At 37.4% G+C, this 19,628-nt stretch overlaps 1 protein-coding gene across 8 annotated transcripts in view; it reads left to right on the top strand.

The window, feature by feature from the left end:
* Positions 1–19,628, top strand: part of LOC139968019 (pleckstrin homology domain-containing family A member 1-like) — a 50,553-nt gene that overhangs the window by 7,281 nt on the left and 23,644 nt on the right. For all 8 annotated transcript variants that reach the window (XM_071972302.1, XM_071972300.1, XM_071972301.1 and 5 more), the window contains 4 exons: positions 8,693–8,749; positions 11,395–11,440; positions 12,326–12,423; positions 14,022–14,135. In XM_071972302.1, coding sequence (XP_071828403.1) covers positions 8,693–8,749; positions 11,395–11,440; positions 12,326–12,423; positions 14,022–14,135 — 315 coding nt within the window. The remainder of the gene's footprint in view (positions 1–8,692; positions 8,750–11,394; positions 11,441–12,325; positions 12,424–14,021; positions 14,136–19,628) is intronic.

Here is a 19,628-nt window from a genome sequence, read left to right as displayed (position 1 = left end):
TTAGCATGCAGTTTGTTCTCAGCAAATGTTTTAGGCCCTCTAAGATATGTGGTGATGTTTATGATTCCTTGCCAAAGGAATCTATACTATGGTGATAGCATATTGCGTGTGTGTGTGTGTGGGTGTGTGTTTTAATTTGACACCCAAACATAGGTTGTAGGAAGTTCAGATAAAGTATGTAACCTCCCCTTAGTGAATTCTTGGCTGATTTTGTTATTGAGCGAGGTCAAAGGCCATTTGAGGTCATCATTGACCATAACATGAAAACCTTGTAAAGTTTTTGAATATCAGCCTCAATGATGAATATCATAGTAGGGTGGCAGATGTCCCTTACTGAGTACTATACTTTGAGCAAGTTTTGTTTAGAAATCAAAGGTCATTTGAGGTCAACAGGCTGCAAAATCCGAAAACCTTGTAAAGCAGCTAACTCAAGAATTCTAGCTTTGATGGACCTGTGAGTTTTTGGCTGCTTTCTTTATTGGGAAGGTCAAAGGTCATTTGAGTTTAATATATGTCAAAGGTCTACAATTCTTGTAATTTGATAAGCCCAAAAGCAAAACTTTGATGAACATCACATGTGGTATATTTATCCACCTGAGTAAGTACAAGGTCCCCAGTGTTCACTGAAGAGGTCAGAGTATATGATGTATGATGGCGCACCACTGTGAGTTCTCTGTTGCTATAATTGTATAAATTGTAAAATCCCAATTACCAGTGGAATTATTATTTGATGGCCCACAGGTGAGTGCTATTTAAATTAGAGCTGGAAATCTGTAATCTTTTCTGGTTCTCACTTAATTCTTGGACAAATTTACCTCACTTACTCTAAATCAGTCATATAGTTACAGAAGTTAATTGAGCAAATTATGTGGCAAGGAATCACAAAGCCTTCAGGCTTTCTGGTTAATACCCTTTGTAGTGTGCAAATGAAATTTATGCAATGGTGTTAGTGTGTGTATGTAATGTACCGTATGTTGTAAACAAGATAAGTCAAAATACACACGATGGTTGAACTTCATACTTGGTATGGGGCTCGCCCTTGGTGAGTTAATGATCAACACTTGATAAAGATCTTGTTTTGTTTTCAAATGTTGACACTTAAAGCTGCATACATGTGACATGCTCGAATCCAACATTGGGCAGGTTAAAGGGATGTTCCAGAGGCAGGCAAATATTCTACACTGTTAGTTATAAACCTCAAATCTTAATTTTGTGTCCCAATTAAACTCAATATATTTGTCAGTATCTTGTTCATAACTCAAGATATGGTTAATTGAATGTAAACTATTTGATTAGCTGTACACTATATTCTTCCCTGGAATGGATCACAGATGTCATGACAGAAATATATTTCATTAAACCCCATTTTTTAAATTTTTTTTTGATCAAAATCCAACTTTTTGCAGAAACATTATTTTCCTCTGTGAAAAAGTAAGTCAAAGAAAAACAAAAAAACATTTTCTGCTGAATTGCTGTGATAATGTCATTTACTTTGTTGTTGCCAGATATGCAATTACAAAATACCAGCAAATTTGAGGAAACAAAATGATATTTTTGCCATACAAAATGCCATGAGAATATGGTCTTGTCCTAAAGATGCAAAACATTTCCAGCATTATCTCATTTGCCTAACTTTTGTTCATAGAAAGTATTGATGTTGCAGATCTGTACTTCGGAGACTTGAACAACATTCATAGGCCTAGTGGCGAGTGGAATTTGGCGAGTAGATTTTTAGTCACGGTCGCCAAATAGCGAGTACTTTCAAAAATATTTGTCGAGGCCTGAAAACCTTCAAAACATGATTTCTCATGGTAAAAATCATGGATACTTTTCATTCATGGTATATGGATTTGCCATATTGAGTACAAGAATCCTATTGCTTGTGAGGTCAAATCTCCTATAGGTCAACAGAGGTCAAACTCTGAAAAAACCTTTTACATGATATGTAACGATGGAAATCGTGGATACCTCTAATACTTGGTGTGTGGATTCATAACATTGAGTACAAGACCCCAATTGATTTTGGTGGAGGTGTGTATCTAGCCACCTAAAGTAGACTGATCTGTGTTTATCATGCCATAGTGTTTTTGTAATGTAGCTAGTTCTGGTTATACTGACAAGCAGAAGTCTAATGCATTGAAGTTATCGAAACCTCAATGCATTTTGCATTTTGGTTAATTTAGCAATCAACCTCAGCCATAACAATATTCCTTTAGTAAATATATGTTATAATGAGAATGAAAGAAATAGCCTCTTCCCAGATGTAGGAGCTATTATTACAAAAACCACAGTTCCCCTAATTTCTATCTGGGGTCTGAAAGCTATTTGTATTTAGCCTCGATTCTATCAGGGTCTGGAAGCTATTTGTATATAGCCTCGATTCTATCAGGGTCTGAAAGCTATTTGTATATAGCCTCGATTCTATCAGGGTCTGGAAGCTATTTGTATTTAGCCTCGATTCTATCAGGGTCTGGAAGCTATTTGTATATATAGCCTCGATTCTATCAGGGTCTGAAAGCTATTTGTATTTAGCCTCGAATCTATCTGGGGTCTGAAAGCTATTTGTATATAGCCTCGATTCTATCAGGGTCTGGAAGCTATTTGTATATAGCCTCGATTCTATCAGGGTCTGAAAGCTATTTGTATTTAGCCTCGATTCTATCAGGGTCTGAAAGCTGTTTGTATTTAGCCTCGATTCTATCAGGGTCTGAAAGCTGTTTGTATTTAGCCTCGATTCTATCAGGGTCTGGAAGCTATTTGTATATAGCCTCGATTCTATCAGGGTCTGGAAGCTATTTGTATTTAGCCTCGATTCTATCAGGGTCTGGAAGCTATTTGTATTTAGCCTCGATTCTATCAGGGTCTGGAAGCTATTTGTATTTAGCCTCGATTCTATCAGGGCCTGGAAGCTATTTGTATATAGCCTCGATTCTATCAGGGTCTGGAAGCTATTTGTATATAGCCTCGATTCTATCAGGGTCTGGAAGCTATTTGTATATAGCCTCGATTCTATCAGGGTCTGAAAGCTATTTGTATTTAGCCTCGATTCTATCAGGGTCTGAAAGCTGTTTGTATTTAGCCTCGATTCTATCAGGGTCTGAAAGCTGTTTGTATTTAGCCTCGATTCTATCAGGGTCTGGAAGCTATTTGTATATAGCCTCGATTCTATCAGGGTCTGAAAGCTATTTGTATTTAGCCTCGATTCTATCAGGGTCTGAAAGCTGTTTGTATTTAGCCTCGATTCTATCAGGGTCTGAAAGCTATTTGTATTTAGCCTCGATTCTATCAGGGTCTGGAAGCTATTTGTATATAGCCTCGATTCTATCAGGGTCTGAAAGCTATTTGTATTTAGCCTCGATTCTATCAGGGTCTGAAAGCTGTTTGTATTTAGCCTCGATTCTATCAGGGTCTGAAAGCTGTTTGTATTTAGCCTCGATTCTATCAGGGTCTGGAAGCTATTTGTATATAGCCTCGATTCTATCAGGGTCTGAAAGCTATTTGTATTTAGCCTCGATTCTATCAGGGTCTGGAAGCTATTTGTATATAGCCTCGATTCTATCAGGGTCTGAAAGCTATTTGTATTTAGCCTCGATTCTATCAGGGTCTGGAAGCTATTTGTATTTAGCCTCGATTCTATCAGGGTCTGGAAGCTATTTGTATATAGCCTCGATTCTATCAGGGTCTGAAAGCTATTTGTATTTAGCCTCGATTCTATCAGGGTCTGGAAGCTATTTGTATATAGCCTCGATTCTATCAGGGTCTGGAAGCTATTTGTATTTAGCCTCGATTCTATCAGGGTCTGAAAGCTGTTTGTATATAGCCTCGATTCTATCAGGGTCTGGAAGCTATTTGTATATAGCCTCGATTCTATCAGGGTCTGGAAGCTATTTGTATATATAGCCTCGATTCTATCAGGGTCTGGAAGCTATTTGTATTTAGCCTCGATTCTATCAGGGTCTGAAAGCTATTTGTATATAGCCTCGATTCTATCAGGGTCTGGAAGCTATTTGTATTTAGCCTCGATTCTATCAGGGTCTGGAAGCTATTTGTATATAGCCTCGATTCTATCAGGGTCTGGAAGCTATTTGTATATAGCCTCGATTCTATCAGGGTCTGGAAGCTATTTGTATTTAGCCTCGATTCTATCAGGGTCTGAAAGCTATTTGTATATAGCCTCGATTCTATCAGGGTCTGGAAGCTATTTGTATATAGCCTCGATTCTATCAGGGTCTGGAAGCTATTTGTATATAGCCTCGATTCTATCAGGGTCTGGAAGCTATTTGTATTTAGCCTCGATTCTATCAGGGTCTGGAAGCTGTTTGTATTTAGCCTCGATTCTATCAGGGTCTGGAAGCTGTTTGTATTTAGCCTCGATTCTATCAGGGTCTGGAAGCTATTTGTATATAGCCTCGATTCTATCAGGGTCTGGAAGCTATTTGTATTTAGCCTCGATTCTATCAGGGTCTGGAAGCTATTTGTATTTAGCCTCGATTCTATCAGGGCCTGGAAGCTATTTGTATTTAGCCTCGATTCTATCAGGGTCTGAAAGCTACTGTATTTGTATTTAGCCTCGATTCTAAACATGAATTCTTACAGACAGACACACTTGCAAGCTCTATCTAAAATTGAAGTTTAGTTTGTGTACAAAATATCATGCCAAACTAGTTGATTAATACTCTAGTGTGTGATAGCTTCATAGAGTTTGTATACTGTAAGCCTCGCATGCATGCATCAATCTTTCTTTACTTTTTGTTTAAGCCAGACATTGTCATTGAAATTTAAAGAAATATTTAATGAATGAAAAGTTCACTGAAAAATGAGGATAACTTTTACAGTTCAACTGTGGGAAACAGAAAGTAAAAGTGATTTCAATATTAACAAAGCATTTAATTGTATAAAAGAGTAAAAGATTAACTTTGGTTGAAAGCACCCTCAAGAGAATGACCTTTCTGAAGAAGAGCTACGTACCAAGGCACTTAAAACAAGTCCAAGATCCTACAGTAAGTGGACAATTGACATTCTATTCACAGAATCTCCAACAGTACTTGATCAAAGAAATGTTTGATTGTGGCTTCCATTTTGCAAAATATTAAAATGATTAAATGTTTTGAGAGAACTGAACATGAGTTTTCATTGCATATAAAAAGCTTCTAGCATTTATTGTCTCTGCAGTATGTGTCTTTTGTATTGAGAATTTGCCACTTCTTCTCGAACCTACGACTGTTTCATCAAAATCTTGACATTTTGTGATATATTCTTTACATTTTTGGTTTTTGGTACAAGCAAGTTTGTTCAGCATCAGCTGCGTAGGTCCACCAGAAGATACTGTACCTTTAGAATGCTAAGCGCTCCCAGCACTCTCACTATATAGTAATCTGTGTGCAATCAGTAGCACTGTTTCTCTCTTCCTATTTGCACATTTTCTCAATTCTGAAATGTAGATTTTGTACCAGGACCCTGGTCATTTTTCACGCATTGAGCGATCATCAGACAACTGATCAGACAACTGATCAGTTGTCTGATGATCGCGTGAAACTCTGAGTTACAACTACTAGTGTTCCACTAGTCTCAACTAGTCTCAACATATATTCCGCTCTGTCCACCGGACATAGAGCACTCTGTGCCAAGATAGATGCCAACCAACCAACTCTTAGTCTATATATATATATATATATATATATATATATATATATATATATATATATATATATATACACACTGTTCCTATTTGCACATTTTCTCAATACTGAAATGTAGATTTTGTACCAGGACATTTTTTCCTCATCCTACTGTGTGATTCTATACACTCTCTGTTCCTATTTGTGCATTGGCTCAATTCTGAAATGTAGTTTTTGTAAGAGGACTTAGGGCTCTTTTTCCTCTTCCAACTCAAATCTCAACTACCATAGTAATCATGTTTCCAACATTTTACAAACCCTGTTTATACGTACCAGTGTCAATAAAGGTCCTCCAATGTTTCCACAGAGGGTACAGCCATATATAGATCTCCTAGTGTTCTTGATATGTTATGTTTTACAGATCTGTGATTAAGACTAACATGATGATCGTGTGAAAGTGTTCACAGGCATGCAAACATGGTCGATAAACTCGCAGCTCGGGAAACTTCACAGCTGTGTTTCAAAAGATCTTTTCTGTTATAAGTACGGAGGAAATTGCATATATATAACTGATCAACTCACTGAGACATACTGTTATGATTAGCAGTCATATATACTGCGGCTTGTCAAGTTTGGCAGAATAACATACGTAGATATGACAGCGCCCTCTATTCTAGGTGTTACTCGAGAGCCCTATTGTTCATATCTAGACTTCTGTAATACTTCAGATCTTTGTCTAGTTGCCATTGTGAGCCAATATTTTGCTTAGGTCATCAGTTTTCACTTTCTAATGTACTCAAGGTAACATTAATCAAAACATGATAATGCACTAACTCGTGTTTTATTCTACTCTCTGTATTTGCATAACGATATCTAGAACACAATTAATGCATGAGCATAGCAATGTTATAGATGAATTTTTGGTTTCATGATTGAGAATGTTACCCCTCCCCCCTCCCTCCTCCCACCCTGGCCCACCCCATTTATCATGATAGGAAAGATGTCAGTGAATGTTTGATCCCATGTATTAGCTCCAATTAATACTGAAACTGTCCTTCTCGTATTGCAAGGGTATTCCCCTCTTACTGTCATACACAGCACTGAGTTGGTCAGGATGGGGATTATTGCTTTACGACAAAGTTGTAACTTCCCCTTTCAAGGACAATAGATATGTGTTGAAATGGCTTCTAATGATTTGATTTTGAGAGAATCAAGAGAGTACAATAAAAAAAAAACTATATATCCATTTTGCTAAGTTTTCTTCAGAAAGGATCTTACATTGTTCTTGTGAAGTCAGAGGAGATGGCACACAGGCTCTATGGAAACAAACTTTATATGCCATGTATGCAACCAATGGGAATTTTGGAGAACTAAGAAAGAACAGAATCCTTTTTCAATAGTCCATCACGGAATAATTGACAAATGATTACCGATCAAAATACACAAACTCAGAAAAAAAGACAATAAATTAGAAATGTATAATAAACTTAAGTCATATTTTTTGCATAAAGTAATAAAACTAATTTCTAGAAAAACAATAACTGTTGCCCACATGCTAGCCAGATAGAACCTCCTGATATGGAGGGAAGTAAGAAAAGAATAATGTCACAGATTTCTTCTCTGGCTCATCACAGTCACGCTGTGGTGACCGCCACTGCACATAGAATTAACATTATGTGTGTCGTGTAGTGACTAGTGTGCATAAATATATTGCAGTATCAATTGGTGTTGTCATGCCTTAGTCTCAACATTCCAACTGTGACATAGCACAACAGCTCGGTGATGACACACTAAATTCCAGAAAAACGATAAATTTTGTCTAAATATAAGTCAGACAGTGCTGGAGCGTCATATGGAGGAAGTAGGAAAGGAATAATGCACGGATTGTTCACTGGCTCAGCACAGTCACCCTGTCTGGCCAGGGCTCGAACCTGTAATCCTTATATCACAAGTCCACTGCCTTAACCATTTGACCACAACGCCCTCCCAAATTATCTCTAGTTGTCTAAATGTATCAAAACAACCATGACAATGATAACCAATACCAATGTTTGTTTCGTTGTTTAGCTGTAGAGCTCCTTTCGTGATCTTTGCAGGAAAAAAATCATTATTGAGATTAAAATAATTTTTGTGATTGTTAATAGTACCTACCGTAAATACCTTTGGAAGGGGACTACGTGGGAGAGGGAGGAAAGGGGGGAGCTCAGGTGTTTCATACTGTAAATCAATAATGTCTAAAATAAAGGGACCCCAGTAAAAGCTTGGTTGAACAGTTTGGTGTCTTGATTCCGATCAGTAAGTCCAAGAACTTGTTTTTTGGTTGAGGTCATGGGAGCTCAAAAGAAGGACGGAGGCCTAAGAATTAACATAATTACTCCAAAGGTATTGTTCATTCAGAGAAAAACAGAGCAAATTTAATTTTTTAATTGAATTTGCATGAACAATGGTCAACAAGATGTATGACTCAGTTTACTTAACATTTAATTACCAGTTATCATCTCATGAGTTGACAAGGAACCACTTCTCCGTTTGCTTCGCGAGTGTTAGATGACTTGGAAACGACTCTCGTAGCTTGACCATATTCGGGAAACGTCAGGCCATTGTTTCTCTGCTATAATTATATTTTGATTTGATATGATATGAAAATCACTCATGTTGTGTGGAGCCATTACTAGAAAATATATCTTTACCTCTCAATTAACATATAGTCATACATCCTCCTAGATTTTACTTTCCTAGGTTCATTTACTATATTCGCTCCTTTAAAATATGGAATATTCCAATATTTACTTCGTTCCCGGCTTACCTGTCTCCCCACAACATTAGCACCTCATTCTACCGTGTTTAGTATGCCCTGGTAATCTTTTAACACTGTGCACCCCCAGTAACCGGTCCTATCCGGTCAATGCCCTTCCTGCTCATTCTACCATCCAAAGTGTTTACTCATGCGTTTTCGTAGTGGATTCAAATCTTTCGAAAACTGCCCAATATTTGAATATGAATTTTGCAACCTTTCCATAAATTTCTCACGATCAATTTACTATCCTACATACAACTTTTCTTTTTCCTTGCAGAATTTACCAGAGGGATCAAAACCGTTGATGCGGATCAGTTTATCAATCATATCCAACGTAAGTTGCTTGCTTGTTTTGGGGATGTTTTTTTATCATTTTTTATAGATGTAGTTGTTTGTAAATGACATAAAAGGATTTTTTAGATTGAGAACTAATGGTGTGTCTTTTCGTATAATTAATTACATAGTACAATTGTACATTGGTCACTGAAAGTGTAACAGTCTATGTACAGTAACTTCAGTCCCGTAACTGTATTTTAAATAAAATTTAACAGCCTCTGTAATGTCTGTACCGTAACAGTGTTTTTTCAACTAAAGTGTAACAGTCTATGTAATTTTCAGTCCCATAGCAGTGTTTTAACGTGTGACAGTCTATGTAATTTCTGCCTCCTAACAGTGTTTTAACTAAATATAACAGGGTTTGTAATTTCAGTCCAGTAGGGGCTTCCCGTGGACCCCTAGTAGGGGCTTCCCCTGGACCCCTAGTAGGTGCTTCTCCCTGGACCACTAGTAGGGGATTCTCTAAATTAAATTTGGTTCACTAATAAAGTGTGGGATGAGGGAGGTGGGGAGTTGCTATGTGCTCCCCAACACCCAACATTTTCCCCTGTGACTGTGATATGCACTTCATACAGGTGCATATTTGCCCTTTCAAATTTCTTGCCCTCAGCAAGCACCTCCGTAGAAGGAAAGTGTGTATTAAACATTCATCATCATTCTTGACATTGAAGAGCACATCCCATAGTACCACAGACAATTACAGGAACAAATAACCTTTGAAGGGACTTATGACATGCCAGGTGCTATTACACCTAATTAGTAGCATTTCCCTATAATTTGGTCAATTTCCTATCTTGTGCATGACTTACAATTTCACTGAAGTTTAAAAGTCATGATGCTCCAGACAACCTTCAAATTGTGCTGCAGCTAATTTCAAGTTAGTGGACTGAATTTGTGATGTAAAAGTACCTTTGATGTCACTTCTCTTTGTCCCTATTCCCGTCCCCGTCACACACCCCACCCAGCCAAGCCGATGAAACACACAAAGAGAGACACAGATAGTTCATTTCGGTTAGTGTAACAGCAGTCTTTTACAAAGTCTATGTGCTTTAGTATTAGTGGAGCTACTGTATTAATGTATTAGTGGAGCTACTGTACTTAATTAGTAGTGGAGCTACTGTACTTATGTATTAGTGGAGCTACTGTACTTATGTATTAGTGGAGCTACTGTACTTATGTATTAGTGGAGCTACTGTACTTATGCATAAGTGGAGCTACTATACTTATGTATTAGTGGAGCTACTGTATTAATGTATTAGTGGAGCTACTGTACTTTATTAGTAGTGGAGCTACTGTACTTATGTATTAGTGGAGCTACTGTACTTATGTATTAGTGGAACTACTGTACTTATGTATTAGTGGAACTAATGTACTTATGTATTAGTGGAGCTACTATACTTATGTATTAGTGGAGCTACTATACTTATGTATTAGTGGAGCTACTATACTTTATTAGTAGTGGAGCTACTGTACTTATGTATTAGTGGAACTAATGTACTTATGTATAAGTGGAGCTACTATACTTATGTATTAGTGGAGCTACTGTACTTTATTAGTAGTGGAGCTACTGTACTTATGTACAGTATTAGTGGAGCTACTGTACTTATGTATTAGTGGAGCTACTATACTTATGTATTAGTGGAACTAATGTACTTATGTATAAGTGGAGCTACTATACTTATGTATTAGTGGAGCTACACTGTACTTATGTATTAGTGGAGCTACTATACTTATGTATTAGTGGAGCTACTATACTTATGTATTAGTGGAGCTACTAAACTTATGTATTAGTGGAGCTACTATACTTTATTAGTAGTTGAGCTACTATACTTATGTATTAGTGGAGCTACTGTACTTATGTATTAGTGGAGCTACTGTACTTATGTATTAGTGGAGCTACGGTACTCTAGTAGTAGTGGAGCTACTGTATTGTACTTTAGTATTTAGTGGAGCTGCTGTACTTTAGTAGTAGTGGAGCTATTGTACTTTAAAGCACTTTCACTGTACATGAGTAACATTAGTGCTGTAGGAATAGTCTGATTTGTATGAAGAGAAGTGTCTGTAGGTGTATCATCATCATCATCATCATCATCATCATCATCATCATCATCATCATCATCATCATCATCATCATCATCATCATCATCATCATCATCATCATCACCACCATCACCACCACCACCATCATCATCATCATCATCATCATCATCATCATCATCATCAACAACATTGAAATCATCATCAACATTGAAATCATCATCATCATCATCGACATCATCACTATCATCCTCGTCATCTTCATCAACAACATTGAAGTAGTAACAATCAATGTTTTGATATCTCTGCCATGACTGGACATGTCAGCTTTAACATTACATGAATAGTGAAATGAGTGTTGGGATGGTTGAGCAGTTATACCCTCTCACCTTTTTTTTACTAGTCAAAACAAGTTGCCACAACCCCTCCCACATTCCATTAAATCCAAACAGGAATCCCATTTGTGACTGTACAGATATGCATGTATAATGAGGGTTATCTTTTCTGTTGCATACACTGAGTTTTTGTGACAAATCTTTCATGATAATCTGATTGTTCTGGTTTCAAACTTCTCAGTTGATTTTTGTTTTCTTGTCTGATTTACAGGCCAGAGATGTATCCAAACAGAGACCAAAAGTAGAACTTTGCTTTGGTGAGTAAGAAGATGAGCAGTTAGTTCATTTCAGTCACCATAGAAACCAGTGCTATATGAAGATCTGAAAGGCCGGAATGCGGAGTGAATAACTGAAAATTTGATAGATAGTCGGTCAACTTAAAGTGGTAGTCCTAAACCATGCAGCATCTCCCACATACAGATGTGGCTGTTTTAGGGGTTTTTTCATGATAACTCCATTCCAGGCCAATTCAGTAAACCACTATGGCAAACGACTTCCAACTCATACACCTCTAAGAAACTATGGGAACTTTTATCAATAGCATGATTTTACTTCCTCACATGTCCCGCTTCTGTTTGAAATATTGCCCACCCAGAATGCACCTGCTTCCACCAACCTAGGTATAACATACCCTTCAGTGTAAAACTTAAAGGTGGCCCCTATAGCCTTATTTAGGACAGTGAAATGTAACCAAAATATTAAATATGTTGTAAAGTCCTTTCAGTCACTTTCATTGGTTCATGTCTACAAGTGAGCTTAGTAGCTCTCCTGCCCCCTCAACCCCCCCCCCCGTCCATCCCCTGTTTCTCACTCGCATCTCTACAATTGTTAATTGGATTACAACGTTAATTAGTTCGTAAATCTCATAGAGATTTGTTTTCGACAGTTACACAGCCAAAAATTCTCATTAACATTCTGGTATTAATGTTTTAGGGTAATCCTGCATCTCTAAATTAAATTTGGATTAGTAATTTACTTTGAATTTGTCGTTGCAATAAATACACAGAACCTGTATAGAAAGTATGGTGTTTTTTTCAGTGTAGGAGTAATAGAGGCCGGGGGGGGGGAGGGGGTTAACCGTTGTCTGTTCTTGTCTTCTTAATTTATTCAAATCTTTGTTCTGTTCTTTGTCTTGCGCACAGTAATATCAACACCAGAGAGAAATTACTATTTTCAAGCTGATAACCAAGAAGAAAAAGACGATTGGATTACTAAAGTTAACAATGCTTGCAAAGTCACAGTAAGTCAACAGCCTCTATTAGCGAGGGTGGATCTCGGATTTTAAGAAGGCGGCAAGGGGGTTGAGGATCCGACTCACATGGGAAGGGGGGAGGGGTCCTACCTCAGAGAAAAAAAAGCTATCAGACATGAAGTGATACAGTTTGAGGTATATTTAGAATATTAATAAGATTTATAATGACATCTACATGCAATGTTGTGCTAATAAATACCCGTCAATTCTTTGTGTGGGGTTGAAAAGGGGGATGGTATACACACCACACACACCCCTCCCCTGTGGATCCATGCCTGATTAGTGGCATACTCAGAGGGATAAAAATTGGCACTCTAACAGCATTAACAGCATTGACTAATTACATCTGGGTGGTTCTGGGTCACAATTGATATTAAAACACATTTTTTGTAATTTTACCAACCTTACCAACTGCTTAGATTTTTTTTCTCACAAAATGAACACTTCATAAGTGGCTCTTCATGTCAGTAGCAATCCGCGATTCGTTATCTGAAAATATTCCACTAAACAAATCCAACGATTATGGTTTCTATTTAACTTTGACATATATAACTGCAAGCTATTTGAACTTTTCTACCTGCAGTGTGTGCAGATCCTTTATAATAATCTTTGTATAGTAAACAGGCCCTCTGGGTGGATTTATATTTAAATATGACCAGGAATCATTTTTTATTGGCTACAATCCAGTTTTCTAATACTTTAATGCTGTCGATTGCTAAGGCTAATCCTATATGTGTGATTTTGACAGGTTCACAAGTTCAATGGTTCAAAGTCAGTTTGGAGTTTTTCTGTGTTCCAGTGTCCCCTTTTTCACAAATTGATTTATCAATGAAGCAAAGTTTTGTAAGAAGAAAAGGTTTTCTGATCTTTGATGCACATTGTCAGTGCTCAGTAGCATTGGAAACAAAAACAGGGGTCGGAGGTTAAGTTTCACTGTGTGTGTTAATATGTTAGCATTGATTCATTTATGGATTTGGTTCTCAATGTTAGCATCCCCCACTCCCCCCACCCCCACCCCCCCCCCAAAGCGCAAAGCTGTCCAGTTTGAGGAGTGAGTGGCAGGAGAGAAACAGACTGGGACATGAATTGCTGCCTACACAAATGATAATGTATTTTGCACTTTGGAAAAACTAGCACCTTTTCGTGAATGAAATAAAATCGCCACCGACACCAACTCAAGCTGGTGACACCTTTGTCGAATCTGACCTAGGAGTCAGAATAGCGGTAGGCCAATCCACCCCTAGGGGGGAGGGGGGATTGGGAGGACGTTTCTCTATGCTTGAAAAGTGCGGGTGAGAGGCACAGATTGTACACAAAGTCAAAAAAGCTAATGTTACTTCTTGCTAATTGTATAATAAGGAAAGGTGTTGACCAAAAAACAGAACAGTGGAAGCAAAGGAAAGAGACGGAGTGTACAACAGGGTTAAAACTGCTGCTTGTGCTCCCCTGCCTTTACCTCTTGGCTATGCTAACGGTTAACATATGATAGTCTGCATTTTTATCTGCCTTATAGATGCTTTCTGGTAGTTGCGATTAGTTTTTCAGTTAATCTCACACGGTGTCCAACAAATTCTCTTGACTTCCAGGTGCCTTCCAAAGCCCCTAAATCACCCACTCATAGCATCGGAGAAGGCAAAACTGACCAACTGAGTTACCGAACAGAAATTGTAGGAGGGGTCGTTATGAGAACACCAGTAAATGTAAGTACAAGACTCGTCGTCTAAATATTACTGTGCATTTGTAAAAAAAAAAAAAAATACTTCAGACTCCTTTGCATAAAGTGTTATTACATGTAAAGTGTTTGCAATGCTGCGATCTTTTTGTAGAGCACTCTATGAAATACCTAGTAATAATAATAATAATAATAATGGGATATTATATACAGGTAAGTTTGAAGTGTAAATAATCTGGTCTGCAGTAGCTGACTAATCTATGAACAGATCTATTTCTCCACTCCTTGTCCTTCCTCAATCCCCCTTCCTAACCCTTAATCCATACATCCCCTCTCCACCCCCCCCCATAAAAAAAAATGTCATGTTGAAAATTTTTGTGCAGCTTACCTTTAGCAGACTCATAATCAGTACATATAAAAATATATATTTTGTGCTCAGTTCTTGTCATTAGTGTTGTACCCCCTGTGTCAATCTGTATATATATATATATATAAAGTCTGTTCAAAGTATCTCTTTCGAGATCCGGCTTTAGGAATCACAAATGATTTCGAGTTGGTGAGCATTATGTTTGATCTCTAGAGTAAGGCAAAATATGTCACCAAAAACAGAACTAGTATTGTTCCATACAGGTGACAAACGCCTACAGTGGAATTGCGACCTTCCTTACCGGTTTCGAACCTCTGGACACACAATCAGCGTCCATAGCCTAGTTGGTTAGGGTGTCCGCATACAGAGCGGGAGGCCTTGGTTCGAATTCGGGTGGAGGCTGGAAGTTTTTTCACTGTTCTTGATTTTCCAACTCATTACGATTTTCATTTATATATATATATATATATATATGTATATATATATATATATATATATATATATATATATATAGAATTCAACCCCTTTACTTACTTCAAAAGAGAGCCATTCGTTATATTTGTAATGCGGATTACCTCCAGCATACAGCACCCCTGTTTACTACTCTTAACGCTCTTAGTATCTATGATATAAATCGTTACTATATTGGTATTTTTATTTTCAATTGGTTACATGATAATGCTCCGTCGACTTTTCGCAACTATTTTCAGTTACGTAACAATCCTTATCCCAACCGTGCGCCAAATCAATTGACTGTTCCTTACTTTAGACTTAGGTCTGCACAACTTGGTATTCGTTATGTCGGCGTAAAACTTTGGAATTCCCTCCCTACTACTATTACTGGTTGTAAAACTCTGAACACCTTCAAAAAACGTCTTAAAGAGTATCTTATATCAAACTATCATTGATTTTGTATTTTCCTTTCTTTGCCATCTTTGTTCTGTTTTCTCTGTATACTTAAGCTTTCTTTCTATGTTTTATTTGTAAAGGGGTGTCAACGTAAACAAGCTCTGCAGAGCTTCTTGTTGGCACTCCTCAATCTCTTGTTCTCTTGTACATATACCCATGTCTATTGTCATAATTGCATACTTTAATGCGAGAGATTGAAATAAAGTCTTATGAATTGAATTGATATATATATATATATATATATATATATACATATATATATATATATATATATATATATATATATATATATATAAATATATATATATATATATATATATTATATACATATATGGACATGCATTAAACAAATATGTGGCCATAATTTGCAAGTTAATGTATACAATCCATTTTGGGATGATCGTCGTGTATTAAATGTGATCGTGAAATTGGTTGACTGATGAGCTGTAATGTTCACTTGCTTGGTTTTTAATTTTCAGCTGTGTGAAAAGTATAAATGCAATAAGCTACATTAATGTGTTGCCAAATGAACCAAGAAAAGCAGGATATAAACTGGGTGTTGGGACTCGATTTAATTTGACCTTAATAATAAATTGTTTACTTTCAGTTAGCATTTTAAGAGATAGTGCACTGCCCCGCTGTACACCATCGATAATTTTACTCAAACCAGTACTGTACATTGTATAATTATAGTTCCTCCTAGCATCCATGTAATATAGTACTACAGTATGCAGCCTATGGATGTGTTGCCATGGAAATGACCTATAAATGTTGACATTCATAAAGCTGTTGCTTTACTAACGTGCTGCGTTGTGATTACCAAAATTACATTAAAAGCTCTGGGATACTTCCCACTTTAATGGTGACTTTAGACACATAATTAATTTGATTATTTTGTAGGCTGTTAAAAAAAAAAACACTACTATCAGTTCCAGATTGTATTTAGTTTTTGAGAAATGACCCGCTGAGCAGTTGAGGTTCATTAATTTAAGTGACTGGACTACTTAGTCTACTATTGCAAAGACTATTAGGGTCACTTCCTAAGCTGCAACTCTCATGGAAAACGTATATTTTGTCACCTCAAATGACATTACAGGTGAATATCTTGAAGGAATAGCAGCTGAAGATACTTTACTAGAATTCAAGTTTTTTTTCTTTTCTCTTGGAATATATAACGTATCGAGACTTAAAATCAAGCCTTTTAGTCATCCTTCAAGTCATCTGAGCTGCATTATTCAAAATAAGTGACACTGTTCTCGTCTGTTCTTTGCTGATAATAGTCTTAGTACATTTAATATGAAAAAGTGAAAGGCGTAGTCCATGTGGTGACAGAACAGAACGGAGGGGAGGGGGGGGGGGGGAGGGATGTACCCACACCTTCATATACTTAGACCATGGAATGGCAGAACAGAACTGTAAGTGGGAGGGGTGGGGGAGAGGCATGTACCCCACAACTTCATACAAAAGCCTAAATGTGCACTTTTGGATGAGTTAAAGGAGTGCAGCAATTTGTGAAAAACCCTTAAAAGTATCCCTTTCTATAAATAAAATTGTCCTGTTTGTTAATGGAAAGTACCAATTGCCCTTTTATTGTAATTGTTTAAATGTTCTCATGTCAATTGGTTAATGAAAAGTAGGCTACTATTTTGGTCAAATAAAAGTAGCCATCTGTCAAAAACAGGAGAGGTGGAGATTGGGGAGGGGGGTGCAGTTGTCACAGGAGGGATGTGCTCCCCCTCAATTCAGAGAGAAAATTCTATAAAGAATGCCCTTTCCTGTATATTGAAGTGCCCTTTGGTGGCATAAGTCCCACTGCCCTACAAAGTTGGCTCCCCCGCCCCCCCAATTCAGTACTCTTCCTTCACCACTGGACTAGGCAAAACAAAAACGAAATTTCTGTATGCTGGGAGAAATATTTCAGACATACATTACAGACTCCCTCCTGATTATCTGTTTTGAAACTCTAATAAAAGAAACAGCAAAAGTCTTTCTGTAGAAATGTGTTGCATCACATGCACACACAGAGAGCAATCTTCTTTGATCAACATTTCCCTATTTAAAGCAAAACCACTCAAAACAGGTTGACATAGAATGAGGTGCTAGGCAAATGAAGTTTGTTCAAAGTTATGCTGGCTTTCGAGATAAACAATTCAGTGAACATTAAATGGCATTGAGTACAACAACGATTGTGTGAACACTTTCTGTGCAGCGCTCTGCACTGTCCCGTACAGTATACAGATACGGTATATCTGGATCAACACAATTAAAAAAGGGGAACCAAGATTTCTTGTTTAGTACGATCAATTAAAATTAAAACCAGGCATATATAACTGGAGCTCCTGTTGAAGTCTTTTCCTTAAGTGTATTAAAGAAATGAAAAATGCGTAAATTCATGGTCCGATATTTCCCCTATTAAGTCTATTAAGTGACCCAAGCGCGGAGACTTTGGCCACCCTTGACCCACACTCCTCCCTCCCCCTTCCCATTGTTAGAGCTGGATTTAAGGTGAATACTGGTGCATACGATGAGTCTACAAAACAAGATGGTCAAAGGGATTGTGTAGCCTTCCATCCATGTGAAGGGTCAATATAAATTCACAACGATTCATTTTGTTGTTGTAAACTATATTTATGGTTACTCTCTGCAGACTTTAGTACTCGATCGCTGGCTGAGTTGTTCTGTAATTTGTATGCTTGTTTGCATCAACTGTTGGTTGTTTTTCAAAGACGATATGCAATGGTATGTACTGCAGATCAAGTAAAGTATGGTACACGGTATAGTAGAGTACAGTACAATACTGGGCACAGTACAGTATAGTACACGGTATTGTACAGTACATGGTATAGTACAGTACGGTACAACGTACAACACAGTGCACAGTGCTGTACAGTACATGGTATAGTACAGTACAGGTTATAGTATAGTACACGGTATAGTACATTACACGGTATAGTATAGTACACGGTATAGTACAGTACAGGTTATAGTATAGTACACGGTATAGTACAGTACACGGTATAGTATAGTACACGGTACAGTATAGTACACAGTACAGTACAGTACACAGTATAGTACAGTACACGGTATAGTACAGTACACGGTATAGTATAGTACATGGTATAGTACAGTACAGGTTATAGTATAGTACACGGTATAGTACAGTACAGGTTATACAGTAGTACAGTACACGGTATAGTACAGTACAGGTTATAGTATAGTACACGGTATAGTACATTACACGGTATAGTATAGTACACGGTATAGTACAGTACACGGTATAGTACAGTACACGGTATAGTACAGTACAGGTTATAGTATAGTACACGGTATAGTACATTACACGGTATAGTATAGTACACGGTATAGTACAGTACACGGTATAGTACAGTACAGGTTATAGTATAGTACACGGTATAGTACAGTACAATACAGTGTACAGTGCAGTACAGTACACTGTATAGTACAGTACAGGTTATAGTACAGTACACGGTATAGTACAGTACAGGTTATAGTATAGTACACGGTATAGTACATTACACAGTATAGTATAGTACACGGTACAGTACAGTACACGGTATAGTACAGTACACGGTATAGTACAGTACACGGTATAGTACAGTACACGGTATAGTACAGTACACGGTATAGTAAAGTACAGTACGGTACAACGTGCAACACAGTGCACAGTGCAGTACAGAACATGGTATAGTACAGTACAGGTTATAGTATAGTACACAGTATAGTACAGTACACAGTATAGTATAGTACAGGGTATAGTACAGTACACTGTATAGTACAGTACAGTACATGGTATAGTACAGTACATAACAAACACAGTACAATACAGTGCACAGTACAGTACAAAGTACAGTACACGGTATTGTACAGTACAGGTTATGGTATAGTACACAATATAGTACAGTACACGGTACAGTTTAGTAAACGGTTAAGTACATTAAACGGTATAGTACAGTACAGGGTATAGAACACGGTATAGTACAGTACACTGAGTACAGTACAGTAGTCTGTAAGATATAGACTGGAGTAAAAGTGACAGGTAAAGGAAACATTGGCTATCCTGTGTCCTATATATAGATTCGAAAACAAAAGACAATTCTTGGATCTTTCCGTCCACATTCTGGGGAGGTTCAATAATAAACTGACATATAGTGTCATTTGATACAGAAGTGCGCAATGTAGCAGGAAATTTAAAAAATATGAAAGCTTATATAACACAGATCATGA

The sequence above is a fragment of the Apostichopus japonicus genome, chromosome 5, assembly GCF_037975245.1.
Source record: "Apostichopus japonicus isolate 1M-3 chromosome 5, ASM3797524v1, whole genome shotgun sequence".
NCBI lineage: Eukaryota > Metazoa > Echinodermata > Holothuroidea > Aspidochirotida > Stichopodidae > Apostichopus > Apostichopus japonicus.
This window is presented reverse-complemented; position numbering and strand designations above follow the sequence as displayed.